Source organism: Rutilus rutilus, assembly GCF_951802725.1.
Source record: "Rutilus rutilus genome assembly, chromosome: 1".
Taxonomy (NCBI): domain Eukaryota; kingdom Metazoa; phylum Chordata; class Actinopteri; order Cypriniformes; family Leuciscidae; genus Rutilus; species Rutilus rutilus.
The window spans coordinates 60898878-60919302 of record NC_140209.1 but is presented as its reverse complement, the minus strand read 5'-3'; the positions used below and the strand labels follow the sequence as shown (position 1 = coordinate 60919302).

At 37.8% G+C, this 20425-nt stretch overlaps 2 protein-coding genes across 2 annotated transcripts in view; both read right to left on the bottom strand.

The window, feature by feature from the left end:
* radil2a (Ras association and DIL domains 2a) overlaps positions 1 to 3250 on the bottom strand; it is a 43820-nt gene extending 40570 nt beyond the window's left edge. The window contains exon 1 of the mRNA XM_084416799.1: positions 254 to 3250. Within this exon, the coding sequence (XP_084272925.1) occupies positions 254 to 381 (128 nt within the window). The 5' untranslated portion in view covers positions 382 to 3250. The remainder of the gene's footprint in view (positions 1 to 253) is intronic.
* Positions 3251 to 4147: 897 nt separating this feature from the next.
* Positions 4148 to 19651, bottom strand: luc7l3 (LUC7-like 3 pre-mRNA splicing factor). Its single transcript, XM_084417253.1, has 11 exons — positions 19400 to 19651; positions 17892 to 17958; positions 17762 to 17801; positions 16887 to 17031; positions 13498 to 13572; positions 13310 to 13414; positions 13042 to 13203; positions 10861 to 11195; positions 10173 to 10354; positions 7283 to 7479; positions 4148 to 4484 (listed from the first exon to the last, which is right to left on the bottom strand). The coding sequence occupies exons 1-10, from the start codon at positions 19496 to 19498 to the stop codon at positions 7316 to 7318; spliced, it is 1374 nt and encodes a 457-aa protein (XP_084273379.1). The 5' UTR covers positions 19499 to 19651; the 3' UTR covers positions 4148 to 4484; positions 7283 to 7315.
* Between the last annotated feature and the right edge of the window lie 774 nt (positions 19652 to 20425).

Sequence of the window (20425 nt, the reverse complement as noted above, 5' to 3'; positions counted from 1 at the left end):
ATATCTGTGTGTTTCATAATTGAATTCTAACAAATGTCTTTTTGTGAAATAAATAATGAATAAAATAATAAAAAATATTGAAATAATAATAAATGGCACTTGATTTGTTATTTTCTTATCTAATGCCATGATTGTCACATACATGTTTAAGTGTGATTTAATCCCCTTACACACTTTAGAAGTCACTTCTTTCTTTATTTGTGTTATAAGTAAATGAATGCAATCAACGCACGAATGTATATTAATAACTCACTGTAGAGATCCGTTGCTTGGCTTTCTGGTCAGCATCGCCAGGCGTCTCTTGGGCGAGCGGATCAATAACCCAACAGGGAAGCCGAGAGCTTGCTTAGAGATGTGATTGCTTCTCTCCTCCGAGATCATTTTAACATGTGCACAAATATCATGTATTATTACAAATGCCAAGATAATTTCCCAAAGCTATATCTGACTGCGGCGCGCGCTGTCAGAATAACCCGTCAGTGAAACACATGTTGCGCCTAGAAGTCGCGCTACTAGAATACTGTTACACAGAAACTTTAAGCGCTGAACATCACCAGACGTCCTGTCTCATGTCCTTTGATCGCTTCTATAAACATATTCCATTTCGACGTTTATGAAAAAAACATTAAATATTGTTGCTGTATTATCCAGTCCGGTTTGAAGAAGTCCTCTTTAATTAGACATTAAAACGAAAGATAATCCGATACAGTAAACCTGAGCGTTTCTGTCCGCTCCAATGCCCGTGTTGAGTGTGTTCCTGTCCCCTGTGTGTGTGTGTGTGTGTGTGTGTGTTTGGGTCCCGTTTGAAAAGTTAAGCGCTACTATACTACACTGACGTAATGAGGGCGTTTGGGAACTCTAACCGGAAGTAGAATCCTACTATGGTGTGGGTTTAGCTCATGAATATTGGGTTATGTGACTGGACGCACGAGGAGAAATCATCGGCTTGAACACAACACACACTCCTGTGTTCAAGAGGGTGTAGTTGTAGTGGGAAAAAAGGGCCAAACCAAAAAAAAAAAAAAAGAAATATTTACTGGTCTTATAATGACCACTTTAATCTCAAATCACTGGTCAGGAAATTAGCTGGAATTGCACAAATACTGTACATAAAGCAGTTTAGCACGAAATATCATTCTCCTTTGTTTTCTTTAAATGTTTATGCCATGAGGGTCCATCTACAGACCGCTTTTACAGGAATTAGAGGCAATGTTGTTCATGTTTTCCAACAGTTGAGTAGTTGAAAATTCAATTTAATGTGAGACCAAATATTCACTTTAAGGTACAAATCTGGACTCAAGGCAAAAACACGAGTCTGATGGACTTGTTTTCAAGCCACTTTCTGGGTTGTCTTTGCAATGTGGGCAGGATCATTGTCTTGTTGAAAAATCTGATCATTCCTCTTTAGCAACTTTTCATTTATGGGAAACAAGCCATTCTGCAATATGTTCATGTACCCTAAAGCATTAAATGACCTTTCACAGTGACACATCTCACCAATACCACCAGCAGCTGACTCCTCTTTCTCGAGTTTCACTATGAGATTCATTTATTATTATATTTCTCAGCAGATTTCCAAAGTCACTGGTCTGGAGCTTCACCATGCAAACTCGTGTTTCATTGTGATTCATCACTCCACACACCACTTCCCATATTCTGACAAAAAACTTAATTCTGTCTTTGCCGTTTCTCTGAGACAGTAGAAGTTGTGCATTTGCTTACATTCGGCTAATTTCCAGGTCAATAATTTGTGGTTAAGACCATTAAAAGCTTGGCCCATTTTATTTTCCCCAAGAGTGTACAACATTAAATTATGAGCGCAAACTTCGCCACAGCAGAGACCTTAACTATTTTGTAGTATCATCACTCAAATGATTGACATGCTCAATTATAATATAAATACATACAGATATGCTTTATCCCATTAGTACCTTCACCATATGTGAAAATGAGGGGACAGGCAGAAGATCTGATGTGAGGTGTCCAACTTTCCCAAGAGGAAAAGGGAAGGGTGGGAGAGGATTTCCCTTGCCCGGGTGTGAAAGGACTCAACAACGTAAAATATGCCATCTCTCTGCTTTCTCATAATATTAGCTCATTCTTCAAGTATTTGTGTGTATAACTTCCACACGCCCCGTTTTAATTCCACATACCAGAGATGAGGCGTCCTCCATCTAGTGGCAGCAGCTGTAACTCCCATGGGACGGTCCGTTTCCTCCTGCAAGGGGCGCTTGAACCTCAGAAAACCAATCAATTCTCCACCGGACAGCATTCAAAATACACACAGCTGTTTCTCTTATTGAAGATATGTGTACACTGAAATCATTCATTCATTTAGGGCTATTAATTCAATCCCAAATTAAAGTCATTTACAGGTTATTTTAGCAAAACCCCAAAGTAACCACGAACGACTGTGATTGGTCCACTCTTTTACAGCACTACAAAGAGTAATGCGTGACAAAGGTGTACGACATCATTAAACTGCGGTTCTAATGCTTACTTAAGCGTGATTTAAGATTGCACATAATTACATTATTATAAATGACACGTGCTTCTATTTAAACTATCCCCAAAATGCCTTGTAATTTGCCCGGCTTACAACACTTAAAGCTTTGGACATTATTCATGTATAAGAAGAGAGCTGTGTGTACATGTACACTATATGGACTATACTGGGACACCTGACATCACACCAACAGGGACAGTGATTACATCACTTTCTAAATACACACGACATTAATATGGAGTTGGTCCCCCTTTGCAGCTCTTCTGGGAAGGCTTTCCACGAGATTTGAGTGTTTTTGTGGCTATTTTTGCCCATTCATTCAGTAGAGCGTTTGTGAGGTCAGGCACTGATGTTGGACGAGGAGGACTGGCTCATAATCTCTATTCCAGTTCATCCCAAATGCATTGGATGGGGTTGAGCGGGCCAGTCAAGCTCTTCCACACCAAACTCATCCAAACATGTCTTTACGGACCCTGCTTTGTGCACTGGAGCAGTCATGCTGGAATAGTAAGGGGCCATACCTGAACTGTTCCCACAAAGTTGGAAACAGCATTGTCCAAAAATAAGTGAGGACCCTTGAAAAACAGCCCCGCACCATCATCCCTCCTCCACCAATCTTTACATTCCCCTGGCATCCGCCAAATCCAGACTCGCCCATCAGAGTAAACGCAGATTTCATGGCTAGGAGTTTGGTTTTACACTCCTGTGGCGATGGGTCTGATTGAAACACCTCCATTCAATAATTAATAGGTGTGTCCCAATACTTTTGTCCATATAGTGCATCTTTGACTCATAGTCAGGAACCAAAAAAAAAGTACTCACTTTCTGTTATGAGCCACTTGCTGGCTCATTTTTTCATCATTTGTTTAGTGTAAAACAAATGCAGGCTCATTAACTGAACCAGAAAAATGATACTTGAGCCATACGGGTTACCATTAAAAACACGTTATACCATAATCAATTATTTGTTATTGACACACCAAACCTGCAAACTCTCCACTGGAGAAAAAAAAGGTACTTAGTTCAAATTGTACAAAAAAACCCAAAGTATTTAATGAATATGGGAAGTCAAAGTGTAGGGCTATGTATTCAGATGCTTGTTCAGCCAATACAAAAGCACAGAGCGGCTCTGGTTTCTTCCTTTGCTGTGTGAATTTCGACAGAATCACTCAAACGGCCTATTTTAATGTCACTCGACAACGGTCTGTTTCGAAGTGTGTATCTAAACTTCATCTTCAGTTTTGGTGAATTTGGTCGTTCCCCTTCAGACAGCCATCGAGTGAACTGACATACCTGTCCAGGTAAGGTTAAAATCACATTCAGAGCACTGAAGAACATGAAGAACATCTCCACTGTTGAAGGATGTTCTTGCAGATGTGCGGTCTAAATGCAATCTCGAACTAGACACGTAACTCCCATGCCATTGGGGAAAAATCAGACGCCAGCTATTTTTTTTTCTTAGTTTTTATTCAAGACAAATACAGGTTTTAAAACGGGAACAAAAATGAAAACACTTCACTAAACTAAAATCGTATAAAGATTTGGGATTTGAGCATACAGAGGGAAATTAAGAGATAAAGCAGTGTAGAGACCCTTTTAAGGCTTCCAGTCAAAATACTGAACTAAACCCGATCTTCAATATTTCCAACGTGTAAATTGAGAGCGGACTGTACAGAGCAAACATGCCACAAAGAATTTTATTCATTCTGAATGCATACTAACAGAAATAATGGTGGACTTTGCATGTGCATCTATGCCAGCGTATAGCAGTAAGACCAAAGAAAACCAAACAAACATAATAAAAAGAACACGGAAGGTCCTGTGGAAACGCTGAAAAAGGGCTACAGAACCATTTTTTACATTTACAGCTTTATCATATAGGCCACTACGTCTGTGGTTCACCTTGTTTTAAAGCAGCGGAGCTGAGTTGTAGGATGGAGGTCTTCAGGTCTTCCTCTTGCAGCTGTTCAAACTCCTCCTGATGTACACAAATGGTCAGAGAGAGCTCGATTAGTGCGTGAAACCACACACATTTACAGCATTTAAGTACATTTCACAAGTTCTGGAAACAAATAAAAAAAGCTCCATTCTTTCATTTAACACAACTTTGTAAAAATGATCAAACTATTTTTTTTTTTAAGACAAATTATGTCCTTTGTCCAATCAGAAATCAATAAATTTGATCACTTTTATTAACATTCTCTTTATTTCTATCCTCTTATCAATTACGTAAGTCTTCATATTGTACATAGCAGCAGTGATAGCAACTGCTCAGCTGTAAGTAAAATGATTGAAGGTAAGCACACAAATAAAACCATGAAATATTGAAAGAATTGATATCCCCTCGTCTATACGGCCAGACTCTGACATTAAGGAGGCTGATCTCGTTCTGAAAGCATGCACTGCTATCTTAAGGACAACACAGGTAGGGAATTTAAACAAAACACGAGAGAGAAAGTAAAAGTTTACTTCAGAAAAAAAAAGGCACCTGCATTAAAACAAGCTAATTAATACTAGGGCTGAGAGATATAGCCAATATGCCCAATACAATTAATCTCCACTGTGAATAACGCAACAATTTTAATGCTTTTTTGCCATTTTTCCTTAAATACCAGTAGTAAAAAGATTTGGCATGTTTGATTTATTCCAATTAAAAATATGAAAAGTGATGAAAATTGGCACACTTGTAGTGATGGTAATGAATAGCAATGTAACCAACTTTGGGGTCTCTAGGACCAACTCTATAGCGCCACCACCAGTTCAAAAAGTTACATTTGAAATGGTTACAATTGGAATTCAAAACTATGATTCAACGCAAGTAGGTAAATATTACTGTTTATTTCTGTGTATTGTTATATACACATGAAAAATATATGTATTCATTTTAGATTTGATATAATTTCCACTTGACTATTTTCATTTTTAACCTTACGATGGTGGACTGGCTGAAATGTCGGTTCTACTAACTAAAAAAATCCTTCCTTTGAACCGTTTTAGAGTAAATAAATAGAGTACTTTGAATATCATCAGCTATGTTTCCAACGTTTCCATTTGTATGCAGACGGGGGGAAAAACCCCACGCTGAATCGAAACGCCAAGATTAGAAAAGAATAGAAATGCGCATAAATTCTAAAATTGCGCATTAAAAATGTATTTGCTCAATTGAGGCAGAATTTTTTTTACCCGATAAGACGGCATTTGCATATACACTACGATGGAAACACACTTCCTATATAAATACATGGATCCGCAAAAAAAAAAAAATGCCTCAACAGTGATTGGATAACTGGAGTAACCAGTGGACCAATCGCATCACAGCATCTCAAATGTTGGTTAGGTCATTCTGCAATGCCTGAGCCAAAGTCTCATCCGAATGATTTGGTTTAATTCCCTCCAGAAAGCGTCTCACATGATTGCATTTCCAAACACAAGCGTCCGAACGCAAGAGAACATGGAGGATAAAAGAGCGCCAGTTTCTTACTCGATCGCAGCAGCTTCCATTTTTACTACACCAGTTTCCCAGGAAGTGATGATTATGTTCACTTCAACACTGGGATGGAAACGCCGCTTTATTCGCAAATGTTTTAGGCGACATTTCAAGTTATATCTGCAACTTTGAATGGAAACATAGCGTGCAAGATAAACAGATATAGCCTACGGTTGTCTAGCTATACCGCCCAGCCCTAATTCAAACCTATTACTTCTTTGCTAAACAGGCAAAATGAAAATAAGCGACACAAACAAGGAGAAAGAACTGTTTTGAGCTTGATCTGGTTTGATAGGTTACTGTGGGATATCAATTGGGCTCATCTGTAAACCTGACACTTTTACATCCACCCGTTTTCAGGTGTAGAATAAGCCATTGGCACTTTGAAACCAACAGAAAGCAAAACTGAGGACAATTAAAACTGGGGGAAAAAAAGAGATATATAGGGTATATAAACATCAAGCTCTGAGACACGTTCACAGGCAACAGCATTCAAATGGATGTGGGTAGTGAAAGGAGTACCTTGGGTGAGTACCTGCATAGATTGACAGTATCCTTGATTTTTAAATGGGCTTTTCATGGGGGTCGCTCACAACACCAACGCTGTGTGAGGTGTGGAAGTCAGCTGCAATAATTCATTAACCCTACACTTCCATCATCCCAAAGCTATCGGATCTCAACTTTAAGAACAGACGGTATTAAAAGTGCAACATATCCATGTAACTCCAACAAAAAAAGAAATATATTATAGATAGATCAGTATTCATTGCAGTTCAATGAACCTCTTATGAACACCTTATAGACATCAGATGGTAAAATGCTGTGTGTTTATGCATGTACTGTACATACATATGAGCACACAATCATTTTGTAAGTGCAATAGATGTGTAAACAAAGTTATCCACTAGTTTAATCTTACTGCGAGCATAGAGTAAAACAGGTTGAGGTAGTAAAAGGCAGAGTTAGGAAAAAACTAAAAAAGAAAAAAAAATAGGAAAAAAATTAAATAAAACACGTAAATTTGGAAGAGAACTTGTCTAAAGAGACAGATATATGACCGATACAAAACGAGGTACCTCCAGGCATGTTTTTCAGGGCTACACTGGCCTTTCCCTCTGGGTTTGTTTCTTTCTACTTTCTTCCGTTTCATCAGCCTAGTCCCCATCTTCAGTGCATACTTACGATGCACTATTAAAAAACAGGAAGAAAAATCACAGACAGAACTGAAAGAAAAAGGGGGGAAGGGGAGAGGGGGGAGAGACCGGGGCCGGGGAGGACGGTGCACTTACCTGGGGCTGATCTGAGGTCCTATCAGATCAGTTTTAATTGGACTGTGTGTCACCTTCAGAATGTAGCTCTTGGGCGGTGCCGTTCACTTCCGCTTTGGGAGGCTCGGCCTCCATGGGCTCGGGCTTGGAAAGCTCAATTGACTTCTCAACCGAGCCCTTTCTGCTGCTCCGTTTCTCATCCGAGGAGTCCTTGTGCTCTGCGAGAGGAGGCACAACCGCATTAGGTAAACGTAGATGGCTCTCTGGGCGATATTCAGAGAAATAGCTTTGGAGAGTTTCAATACATTTTGAAAAGTTTAATTTGTCATGTTCAAGAAAGTCTGCACATTTTTCTTATATTAAAGGGTAAGCTCAGTGAACCAACATTTACTCACCCTGGCGTTGTTTTAATGCAGTATGCTATTCTTTTTAACCCTTTAAAACCGGCTGTCGTCGCCGACACATACCAGCAAGCTGTATTCATCTTCAACCGTTGGCACTATCAAAACCATTCAAATTGCCCCTGACAGTAGACAACATGCGCTTTTCGGCAATATACGGCTTATTACGGTAATTTGTCACAAAAAAAAGACTTGTATATATGTATTATAGTTCTTTTTCAACTTTAAAGTGTTAGTTTCTTTCATTCATGATTTTTTCAGTTTTTTCTAAATAGAAATCAGTAAATTTATTCTCATTTTTTTATTTTTGTCTATTTAAATTCTATTTACAAACTCACCACACACAATAATGGTCAATAACTGTAATTTGTTGAAAGTTAATCTTTTTCTGAAAAAGTCTTATATTAAAGGGTTATTAGCTCAGTGAGTCAACATTTACCCACCCTGGTGTTGTTTTAACGCAGTATGTCGCTCTTTTTTTTTTTTTCACACCATAACTTGTTTTTCTCAGCTCTTTTTCACACAGCTTGTGTGCTTTTTCTAGGCAAGTCGGAGTGAACTGCGACGCTAATAGAGTCATGAATAGGCCTGTCACGATAACAAATTTTTCTGGACGATAAATTGTCCAAGAAATGATTGCGATAAACGATAATATTGTCGTTCTAAGACCATTTTCATCTAATATAATGATAATGGCATAATAATGCAGGTACACCTTTTCAAAGATCTATAAACTTTTATTTCTAAAGAATATTAAACATTGAAAACGGAAAACATTTTAAATATCCACAAAAAAATGAACAAAACAACCAAAAACAATAAAAGCAATGGACTCAGTGTCTGTTAACAAAAAAAATTCACTTGAATAAATACCAAAAACAATAAATGGATGTAAACAAAATTGCACTTCAAAAAATATTAAACATTAGGCTCAGACATAAATAGTGAAAAAAAGCCTCAACAGGCCATATCACGCCATTTTGCACTGTCCTCCTGTTACTTTGTCGACTAAACGCCCGAGTGATTGTGTAGGCTACTGTCGGGAAGACGGAGACGCACTTTATTGCGTGTATATGCGCCTATGCACTGAAAATACTTGGTTAGGATTGGGGTGAGGAGTGCGTGCGTATTACACGCCATAAAGTGCGTATCATATGCACGCAAAAACTATTTTTTGGCGTATAAATGGCACGAGAAATAACATTCGTGGTATAGATACGCATTTTCATGAGATCGGGCTCGCTGTCGCGTTTGGCTTTGAAACCAATTCCATATTTTTCCTTTTTTTTCCTCCAACTCACAACTAATCTCTATCCCGGCAGTCGCCGCAAGCAGTCCCGCCGGCGCTTTCCCATACAAAGACCATGTGACTGACAAGCGCCGCGCGCCGCCTCCCCACACAAAGACCATGCAACTGACAAGAGAGTTCACTCCTCATATACGCGAAGGAACCGAGAGTGGTCATCCAGTCTCTTTGGTAGAGAGAGAGAGAGACGAGGGAAACAAACAAGCATGCAAATGGAATTATCGCGGCCGGAAAAATGATCGAGCTCTTTTTTTTTTATCGTGCGATTAATTGATTTATTGACTATCGCGACAGGCCTAGTCATGAACGTGTAGCTGTGCACAGAAGACCAACGGCCAATGTCAGGATTTTTGTTAAATAATACACTAACATTCAGTTTGTTTTTCACCAAACCCTATAGAGGTGTACGTCTCAGAACACTTGGAGTATATCGCATGGGATCATTGTGAAACTTTTGTCTCTTTTTGTCGCTATTCACTGATATTATATGGACAAGCGTGAGAAGGGCTTTTTTTTTTTTTCACCTTTTGTGGTCCGGAATAAAAAAAAAAAATGGCATTACTGCATTAAAAAGATTGACTTATTTTTAATTTTAGGGTGTTAAGTCGTCATTTACTCACCCTGATGTAATATATATATATTTATATTTAATTAAGTGAAAAACTGTGTAAATATTAAACCTTAAAGGGTAATTACTTCATTTCACTTCTTGCATTAAACACCTAGACTATAACTGGTTAAAGTAAGTCAATATTTCCTCCTGTTAAAAGCATAAAACAAAAATTATACAAAAACTAAACGGGTAACACTTTACAATCAGGATTCATTAGTTAACGAACTAAGAATAAACACTTCTACAGCATTTATTAATCTTAGTTAATGCTTAGTTAATTTCAACATTTACTAATACATTATTAAAATCAAAAGTTGTATTTGTTAACATTAATGCACTGCGAACTAACATGAATAACAGTTTTTTTAACAGTTTTTTTTTGTATTTTTATAACAATGATTAATAAATACTGTAACAAATGTATTGCTATTGGTAGTTCATGTTAGTTAATACATTCGTTAATGTTAACAATGTAAAAAAAAAAGAGAAACACTAAGTGTTATTTAAAAGCCAACAAACACTCAATGTTCTGATCAAAAACTTTACAAAAAAAAAAAGACTTCAGGAATTAATTACGGTTAAATGCCAGACCTTTGTCCTTAGAGGATTTGTCCTTGTCTCTGTCTCCTCTGTCCTTTTCTCTGTCTCTGCTGCGGTGCCGGTGGCTCTTGCGCTCAGAGCTGCGGGACCTCCTCCTCTCCCTGCTCCGAGAGCGGCGCTTCCTGTCCGAGCGTTCCCGGCTGCGCCTCCTCTCTCGGTCCCGGTCCCGGCTCCTGCACACATCAGCACAACTTTAATCAACAAGATCTCAACTGGCACAACAGGGGAACGATAGATACAGTAAAGAGCGTTCAACCAGTATTATTACTATTATAACAAACTCAAACAAACTATAAAAATCATTTTCGTTTTCGAAATTTAATTTTCTGAAGTAAAGCTAAAATATTATTAAAAAAAACTAAAGTTATAAAATTAAACTATTTAAATTAAAATTACTAAAACAAATTTTTTTGTTGAAAAAGTAGACCTAAAAATTGCAAAAGCACAAAAAATTACTAAAACGAAAAAGAAAAAAAAAGATATACAAATATTTGGAAAAAAACTATACTTAAAAATGGCAAATGCACAAACATTACTAAATCTTCAAAATTAAAACAAAACTGAATACTAATAAATGCTATAATAAGATATAAATAATACTAAAATAATCCTTTACTAAATTGAAACATTTATGTTGATCAGCTCAGCTGGAGTATAGGAGAGAGTGAGAGTTGCGCACCTGCTGCGCTTCCTGTCGCGCTCCTTACTCCTGGACCTCCTCCTGTCTCGAGAGCGGCTCCTGCGGCGGTCCGACGCTCGGCTGGAGTGTCTGCTGTTGGAGTGACTCCTCCTGCTGCGCCGGTCCCGCTCCCGTTCCCTGTCCCGCTCCCTCTCCCGCTCGCGTTCCCTCTCCTTCTCACGCTCTCTCTCCTTCTCCTTTTCTCGCTCTTTCTCCTTCTCTTCCTCCTCTTTGCGTTTTTTCTCGCGTTCCTCCCTTTCGCGTTCCCGGTCCTCCTTCTCCTTCTTCCCTCGGTCCTCCTTCTCCGGGTCCTCTGAGCGCCGGCGCAGCTTTTCCTATGGGATCAAACAGAAAACCATGGTGTAAAAGTATGGCCAACTTTTGATTCGCAACAATCAGTCCATCCAAAAACATGCATTACCACACTGAAGATTTTTACGTTTTCTTCAAATTGTGTGTTTTATGATTTAAAAGGTACAATATACAACTTTCTTTGTATACAAAACATCAATCAGGGATGGAAATTAGCACCCGCCACCAGCCAAATGCGGGTGATTGTGTTGTGGTGGGTAAACTCGCTTCACCTACCGGCCACCGTGGCGGGTAAATAAAAATATACTGTTTCACACAGACGGCGAACACTTTTAGAGGACATAAGTGTACGCTGAAATAAAGTCTTTCACCTCAGAAAAACGGAATTTCTTGTCCTGTCATGTCAGCCGTTATCCTGTTCTCGTAGCGAACACTCTTCAATTGCACGCGCATGCGGCGCCGCGCGCTGTGTTTATCGCCTCACTGAATATAGTGCAAAATAAACTACGAGCATGCAACGCCGTTACGTTGTAAATTACACAAAATAAAAGTAATGCAGGGATGATTTTCATACTATTCACCAGGAGCAGTTTCCATGGTTCATTAACAGTTATTGTTAATATTGTGTATTCACCATGGTAACTGTCGTTTCCATATTAACCCCAAAATGCCACTTTATTTTTCTTTGTGTTATTTTTTATATTTTTAAATGACTCTAGTGGCTCATACCAACATTGTATTAACAAAAACTAGTTTGGGACTGCTATTTAATAGCTTTAGCATAGGCCTAATGTTTATTTATTAGTACTAGTCTTTACTATTAGTCATATTCTTACAATTTATGTTAAGTAAAGGGGGACAGTACTTGTGTGTGTGGAAATAGCCGGTTTCAATAAACCTACTTGTGACATGTCATATTTGGCTTTGACTTTGACTGAACATTTGCTCTCACTTTGCGGAAAAAATATCGGGATATATATCGTATATCGATATTCAGCCTAAATAATCGGGATATGACTTTTGGTCCATATCGCCCAGCCCTAGTTTCATTGTTGGGACTAAAAACCTAAAACTGGAAGCCATAAAAGACCACGAATCATTCAAATGCCACATCCAGGTAAAGAGAAATATATATAAGAGAGAAAGAGAAAATGTCAGTATTTCATTGAGACTTGAGATTAAATAAACTGCTTAAAGTCCGCGTGAACCGGAAGTTGCAAACGACTTTTCTCCAGTGTTGTGACGTATTTCCCAGTGAAAAGGAATATTGAACAGAGGGCAGGGTTTTACTCTAGCGCTCCTCCTCTCCATCTCTCGCTCATAGCAGACTAACGGTTTGAGGGGAGTGGTTAAGCGTTTCCCAAACCAAGCCGTCAAACATACGTCATCAGGGAAGGTCCTCCAAGGCAGAGGGGAGGGACATTTTCAGATTTTGATCAAAGATTACAAAGCCAAAAATTTTTTTTGTGTGGATTGACTTGCATGGATGAATTGTTCACCACAAAACTAACAATTTAGGCAAACAAAGTAAATATGGTCAATTTTGAATTCATGTGGACTTTAAGTATTGTAGATCTTGTAGTATTAATTTTCACATGCAGTTACACATTGTCGGTTAAAAACAAGAAAGTGGCTGGTAAAAACATTGAGTGGCTGGTAGATTTTGAAATCCACCGGCCACAGTGGCCGGTGGACAAAAAAGTTAATTTCCATCCCTGACATCAATCCTTCAATATTTTAGACCTGCCAGGATATTTTTCGTGGGAAACTGCACACATATGTCATTTTGAAAGCCAAAATCACGACAAAAATAATGTAATGTGAAGTACAGGAATGTACTCTAATTCACAAGCTTGACCATCAACAAACCTTCAGTTCCTCCACCGTGGATTTGATCTTGGCGTATCCCATGTGCTGCTTGCCCATCAGATGATCGTCCACTCTGGACTGAGCGTCACCGACTATGAGGAAAGCGCCACACACTTCACACACCTCCATCTGCTTCTCCTGAGCCGCAAAGCTCTCAATCGTCTGACAAACGAGAAAACAGGTCAGTGCCAAAACACACTCGAGTGAAAGCTTGTGATGTAAGTGTGTGTTCTGCACTTAAACACAAGAAGAGAAAGCTGAGACTCACTGAAGGATTGGAGCTGAGCTCCTCCCGCTCTTCCTTCAGCTGCTCCACCAGCTTCATCATGCCCTGCGCCTCCTCCACGCGACCCTCCGAGCCCAGCTCCTCGATCTGAACACACACACATTTACATCTCAGAGTCGCTTCAACACATTCATGTTCACTCCTCAGCTGACGAGGCTCAGAACCAGTACCTGAAGAACAAGCTCTTCAATCTTCTCCGTGAGGACCTGCGCCTTCTCCTCGTTCTTCCCAGTTGGACCCGGCACCTACAAATCAAGAGTCTGAAGTGAGTCGGGTTTGAAGAACAGTGTACAAACGAAGTGGCCTTAAAGAGTATAAACAAGGAGTGCAGAAAAGAGCTGCACGGGCTGTAAAATCTGTATCCCAGTGATCTTTGGATATAGGGATAATTCACTCATAACGTTTTTACTTTAGCGTATTACAAAATCTGCATATAAATATAAGAGCATCATAACACACAAAAAAATCTATTTTATTTGTTCAAATTCAGTTTCATTCTTTCTCCAAAATATTTTTTTTTCCATTTAATTTGTCTTGTACTCCATTTTATTGGTCATTTAAATGTTTAGTAATGAAAAGGTGTGTCTAATTAATCAAATTCATGAATCTTATGCAATTTATTACAAGGTTATGAAAAAATATTTGTTTATTTTTCCCCAAATTTTGTTTTCAATTTTTTTGGATAGTTTTAATGGTTTCATTACATTTTAATAATTAAAGAGCAAGCGTAATGATCAATTGAACTTTTATTTAATTTATTTAACAACAACAATAATAACAATAATAATAATAATAATAAATATATATATATATATATATATATATATATATATATATATATATATATATATATATATATATATTTTTTTTTTTTTTTACACAACAATAGAAATTAAATATGAAGTGTTTATTCTTTCAGAAATTCTGTGTTCTCAGTTTAAATTTCGCTGGATTTATGTTTTAATACAAATTTTATATAAAACAATTTTGATAATCAAATGAAGGCATAGACATTATCAACTTAATCATTTTTGTTTTAATTGTATTATTGTTATTACTTTGTGAAGTACATTCTACTGTACAACAGTAATGCATTTCGATCATAACTAAGTTAAACCAAACTTTTATTTTGTCAGTTTGTAGTGAAAGTCCTTTGAGTTTCTGTGAGTATCTGGCAATAGTTTAAAATCAAATGAAATGCTGATGAAGTGACTCTGGAGATGAAGTTCATGTCCTCGTATAGAGAGACGGCAGATGCTGGAAACACTACGAGCGTCACGTGTGCTTCAGTGTATCGTCACTGTTGGACGGACGCCTTGTATCTACAAAAAACGCTACTTTTCAGGAAATGGAAAAAAACACTTTTTAAATAATTAAACACTGCGCTGTCAAAGTTAATATTGTAGCTTTATATAAGCTCAGACACTTGCACGTGCCATTATATTATTAATATTTTACCAAAATCAAGCTCAAATGGAGATACAATGGTTCTGACCAGTGAATTTCGTGTTCTGTCCGTCATTAGAACGAACGCGCATAAGGCAGTAAGTGCAGAGTGTTGCGTTTTCATCAACTTACAGGTTATAAAGTTTACTGTGGCTATGTGGGCGCTCAGTTCTTCTGCAATTTGGCCAAAATCTCATGTTACTAAAGATGAAGTGCTATGGACAGGCTATTTAAGGGAGTGCTGGCTATGAATCGACAACAAAATGCTCGACTAAGACACTCTTCTCCGCTCCTCAAATACATAAAACATCAGTCTTTATACATAATGTTGCTTGAGTAAAGAAAAAGCTGTACTTAAAACAACCAGTTCTTAATTTAGCCTCGCATTGCAAACAAGCAGAGACGCTCCAAGCTACACGCAGATCTGCATTCACGATAGGGCTGTACAATTAATTGAATTTCAATTTTAATTTCGGCTCCCAACGATCACCAAAATAGTACAATCGAGTAAAAAAACGATTATTTTGCCATGTTCTGTTTTGCAAGAACACTCGTATCTTGTGTTCTGAACACGCGCACATCCGCCCCTCCCGAAGCCATAAACTCTCTCAGCTCGAATGTTGACTGATAAGACTTAAGTGAAAATGATCAACTTTAGTTACGATGCAATACTGGCCCGATTGTGCAAGTGACATGTCCCGATTCCTAAACGCGAGAGTGTAGTTTCGACGCTTGCCTTGTCCAACCCATTTTGAGAGACTCACGCGGTTTGTGAAATTGCGTCTTGGAGAAAGTTTAAAAATGATTGATTTGATTTTCTGTGTGGATTAATTTAGGCGACTCATACAATCTACATGCTAAAGTGAATCAATGTTTGCTGGGGAATTATCCGCATTATAAGTGGTAGACCTGCGGGAGTTATTAAAATACTCATTGAAGTATTATCTGTTATATTATTTATTTTAATAGTTCAAAAAGTACAATCAATGTTCAAATTTAGATTTTTTCAAGAATTGTTGAATGGTGTCTTTTTAATAAATGCAACACGTTCCCAAAGTCATGTGAAATAATCGTGTTACATAATCGTGATTTCAATACTGACCAAAATAATCGTGATTGATTTTTTTCCATAATCGAGCAGCCCTAATTCACGATAGAGTTACGAGGTTTGAGGACGACTTTTCATTGGTTAAATATTTGCAAAGCCCACAGAGAGATGTAAAAGAGTGTCCATTAGTAATGATTTATGGGAAAAAATTAAAATGACAAAATTTGGAGCATGTTTTCCTACTATGGAAGTCAATGGGGGACATTCTTCAAAATATCTGTGAAAGAAGGCTTTAAAGCACATGCAAATAATGAACTTTTGTGAACTGCAGTGTCCCATCAGTGTAACTCTACCTCTGTGTTAACATGTGATGTGAATGTACGTCGTGTTGCACAGTACGTTGAGACGGAGGATCCAGAACTGCAACTGATAGAATGCACTGTAACACGATACTACCATATTTCTTCAAAAGCAGATCGTGGAGACATTAATCGTCCACGATCAAAAATCGTGATATAACGCAACAATATTTAAAATGATGTAAAAGCGATGAGGAGATGATGGTGTTTCTGTCTGCATTTTTTGCATCTGAGAAATCAAAAGGCTCTAATAAAGCACCAAGCTATAAATAAGACCTAAAAATGTGACCCTGGATCACAAAACACAGTCACATGTCGCACGGGTATATCTGTGGCAATCGCCGACAATACATTGCATGGGTCAAAATTATCGATTTTTCTTTTATGCCAAAAATCATGAGGATATTCAGTAAAGATCAAGTTCCATGAAGACATTTTGTACGTGAATGAGTGAATGCAGCACAATCGCCAACATTAATGCACAACTTTAAAGGAGATTTTCTCAATGTTTTGATTTTTTTGCACCCTCAGATTCCAGATCTTCAGATAATTGTATCTCAGCGAAATATTATCCTATCAAACCATATATCAATGGAAAGCTTATTTACTAAAATTTCCGACTGCGTATAAATCTCAATTTCAGAAAATTGACCCATGTGACTGGTTTTGAGGTCCAGTGTCACATGTTGAAAATGTGAAACATTACCCCAGAGTTCTGCTGGGCTTGTGAGAGGGCTAGACGTGCGTGGCCCCTCCGGATCCTGCGCTCCACCTCGGCCAGGAGACTCTGCAGGTACCGCAGGAAGTCCCGCTCATATCCCTCCTTCATGAAGCGGGAGCTCTTCTCGTACCTGAGACACCAGGAGTCACGCTTTACAAACAACACTGAAGATGCAGAACTGCACACCGGTCACGAACGTGTCCAGATCACATTTCATTTCATTTATCACAATTCATTTGGGGAGGCAAGACATTTAAATATGCTTAAAGAAAATAAAAACCATTACGTTATTTATTTTTTTTGCTTTAAAACATTTTCATAACACTTTAGAAAGTACAATTCTTATATCAAAATAAGGAAAAATATAAATTGTCTATATGTAACACTTTACAATAAAGTTCACTGATTAACATGAACTAAGAATGAACACTTCTACAGCCTTTATTAATCTTAGTTAATATTAATTTCAACATTTACTAATACATTATTAAAATCAAAGGTTGCATTTATTAACATTAGTTAATACACCGTGAACAGCTTTATTTTTTATTAACAAAGATGAATAAATACTGTAACGTATTGCTCATTGTCAGTTCATGTTAGTTAATACATTATCAAATGTTAACTAATGTAAAGTTTTACCATTATATAAAATGCATGAAAATTGAATGCCGACATTTTTAACCGCATGTTTCCAGTACTGAGAAGCACCACTGAGAATAATTACAATAATGGGATTTGCTTTTTATGTATTTTAGCAACAGGAATCGGTGAGCGTCCTAAAAAGGCTTTTTAATCTTCCCGTATGATTTGGGGGTGAAATGTGATTTCCATGACATTCACACAGAGTTTTAACTTACACTTTCCTCAAGTTTTCATCATGGATTTTTTCACAAGGACCTAAAAAAAACACACAAAAAAAACCTGATTCATTACAATGTGGACGGCAAGAATAACACCAGATGAATAAGTTTCAGAAGCCGATCTTACCCAAGTCTGAGCGTGTGTTTGTGAAGAGTTCAGCAGGGCAAAAGCCACACAGGTAATACTTGCAGACCTGCAGGAAAACGCTCATAGGTTATTCAAGATCTGTACATTCATGTGGGTTATAACATAAAAAAAATGACATTGACACACTGTAAAGATGAAGTCATGAGCTCTGCTGTAGGTGTTGAGATTGTCTATAAAATGACCAGTCGCCCAGCTGTGGCCCACAGATGGATTATTCTATTTGATAGAGATCGAGAGTTAATCACAACTAGATAAAAGTACATTCATTATGTAAATTCACATGTCGAACTCTCACAAGTCTGAATCGTTTGTCTCAGCTGCTCATGTTAAGTGAGCGTAATTCCTGCCAAAATACTGTCCGTTACTACGGTAAAAATATGACAGTGAACAACTTTTGTGAAAAATAAAAACACTTAATTGTATTAAATGTGGACTTGTAGTTAAATACTTAAAATCTATATATTTTTTTTAAACTGTACTTGCATACCACATTATTAAAAGGCCATTTAAGTGTACTTGAGACACTCATGACTGTTTAACACTTAAATGCACTTTTAAGTACTTTGAACAATGTGAAATTAAAAGTTTAAGTACATTAAGTTATTCTGTTTAGAAAAAGCTTTTTATTTTACTAACATAAAGCACATGTAAAGTACTTTTAATTTTAACTGTAGTGTGTAATTTGATATTACATTTAAAGTAACATTTTAATACATTACACGCTTAAGTTCAACTAACTGCATTTCATATCAATTTTAAACTAAGACATTTTAACTTGCTTGCACATAACATGCAAAGTTTACATTCAGGTCGCACTTTTAAAGTATATTGATTACTTGAGTGGTTTTAAAAGTATGCTAAAGTGTACTTTTCCACACAGACTGTCATCATCAAAGTTAAAACATCGAAAATAATCCAGTTTTATATGATTTCACAGTAGCAACAATAACTGCAGTATATTTTAAGCGAGTGGAGCAAAACTCGGCCTCCCAATGTTTGTATACAAATCAGTTGCTATGTAACTATTAACGGTTAAAGTGAACAACTGATAGGGTTCCCTAAATAGTGAACAGCATTAACTGAGGGACTTATTTCCTTGATAACTGCAAGTAAATCGAATTGCAAGCTTGTGAATCGAAACGAATCGTGAGGTGTGTGTCAATAATACCCAGCACTACTAATAGTTACACATAAAAGTTAGATACTTTGCTGTTGTTTGCACGTTAATAACAGTGATTTGTCTTGGCGAACACTGTAGATGAAGGCGGGACGCTGCGCGCGCATGTGTTCAACAATGAGACACGAGCCTCGCGCGCTGCTAACTGACCCAAACACCCGAGACAAACTAGCGAACCAGCCATCGCTCCGATCAGCTTATATACAAACTAACACACATACACACGTTTATTAAGTGGTTTAGTGGTCTACAGAGTTGTGTGTGTGTAATAAATGAATCGCGGCCGCTGTTTAGCCGTCATCTCACTTACAGTCTCATCATCCCAGCGTACATTACAGCGCTTCTCATCCGGAGCCAAGTTCCGGTCCCGGCCCATTAACTCATCGAGTAACTGGGCTGCGGAAAGCATCGTGCCTCGGCTCTAGTTCTGGTCCACTAGAAGAGAGTTGTATTATTCATTTACAGGATAACGAGCGCCGCGTCCCCTGCTCTCTGATCTCCACAACAAAATGGCAGATCAGCAGCACGCAGCGGATGTTACCCATAATCCACCGCGAGGAACAGTCGTTAGTGCGCCATCTAGCGTTCGGGATGACCCTATGGGGATGACGAGACTTTTCACATTAAAACAGGAGCAAAAAAGACAAAATCATGCATAGAAAACAAAATAAAATATCCTGGCCAGAAAAAAAGGAACACAGATTTCTATATAGTGAATTTATTTTTTGATTGTCATAGACATAGTATACATTACAGTTTAAAAGTTTGGGGTCAAGACAAGTGTTTTCTTTTTAAAAAGTTTTTTTTTTTTTCTTTTTTTCAGAATGGATGTACGGAGGTTTAATCCCTGAGGGGACCTTTGCAAAAAAAAAAAAAAAAAAAAAAAACCGGACTTTCGCGTGCGCACGCGAAACTATTGAGTGCGCACGCGTTACAATTTCCGGTTTGGTTATAGTGTCATTACTACAAATGTGGGAAAAGGGATGAGATGAGAGTGTGCTTGGAGCATGCCTCCAGAGATGTGTCTTATTATAGGGAGTTTGCATTTGAGATTGTTTGTGGACTGTGCTTTACTGTAAGAAAAAAAAGCATGAATATCACATAAATTAATATCCCACATCATGGATTACATAATCAGAGAGTAGCCTATTTCTTTTCGTTTTGAATTGTTTCGTTTTGACATTTCAAGCTATCTTCAGATGCATTTCTCATGTATGTGAGGCTGCGGCATACACCGAGTTTCAGTTCATTTATGATGAGATGCGCTCCAGTTCACGTGCAATGCAAGTGACCGCGGCGCACCTCCATAATTATATTATCTGCTATATATTTGCTT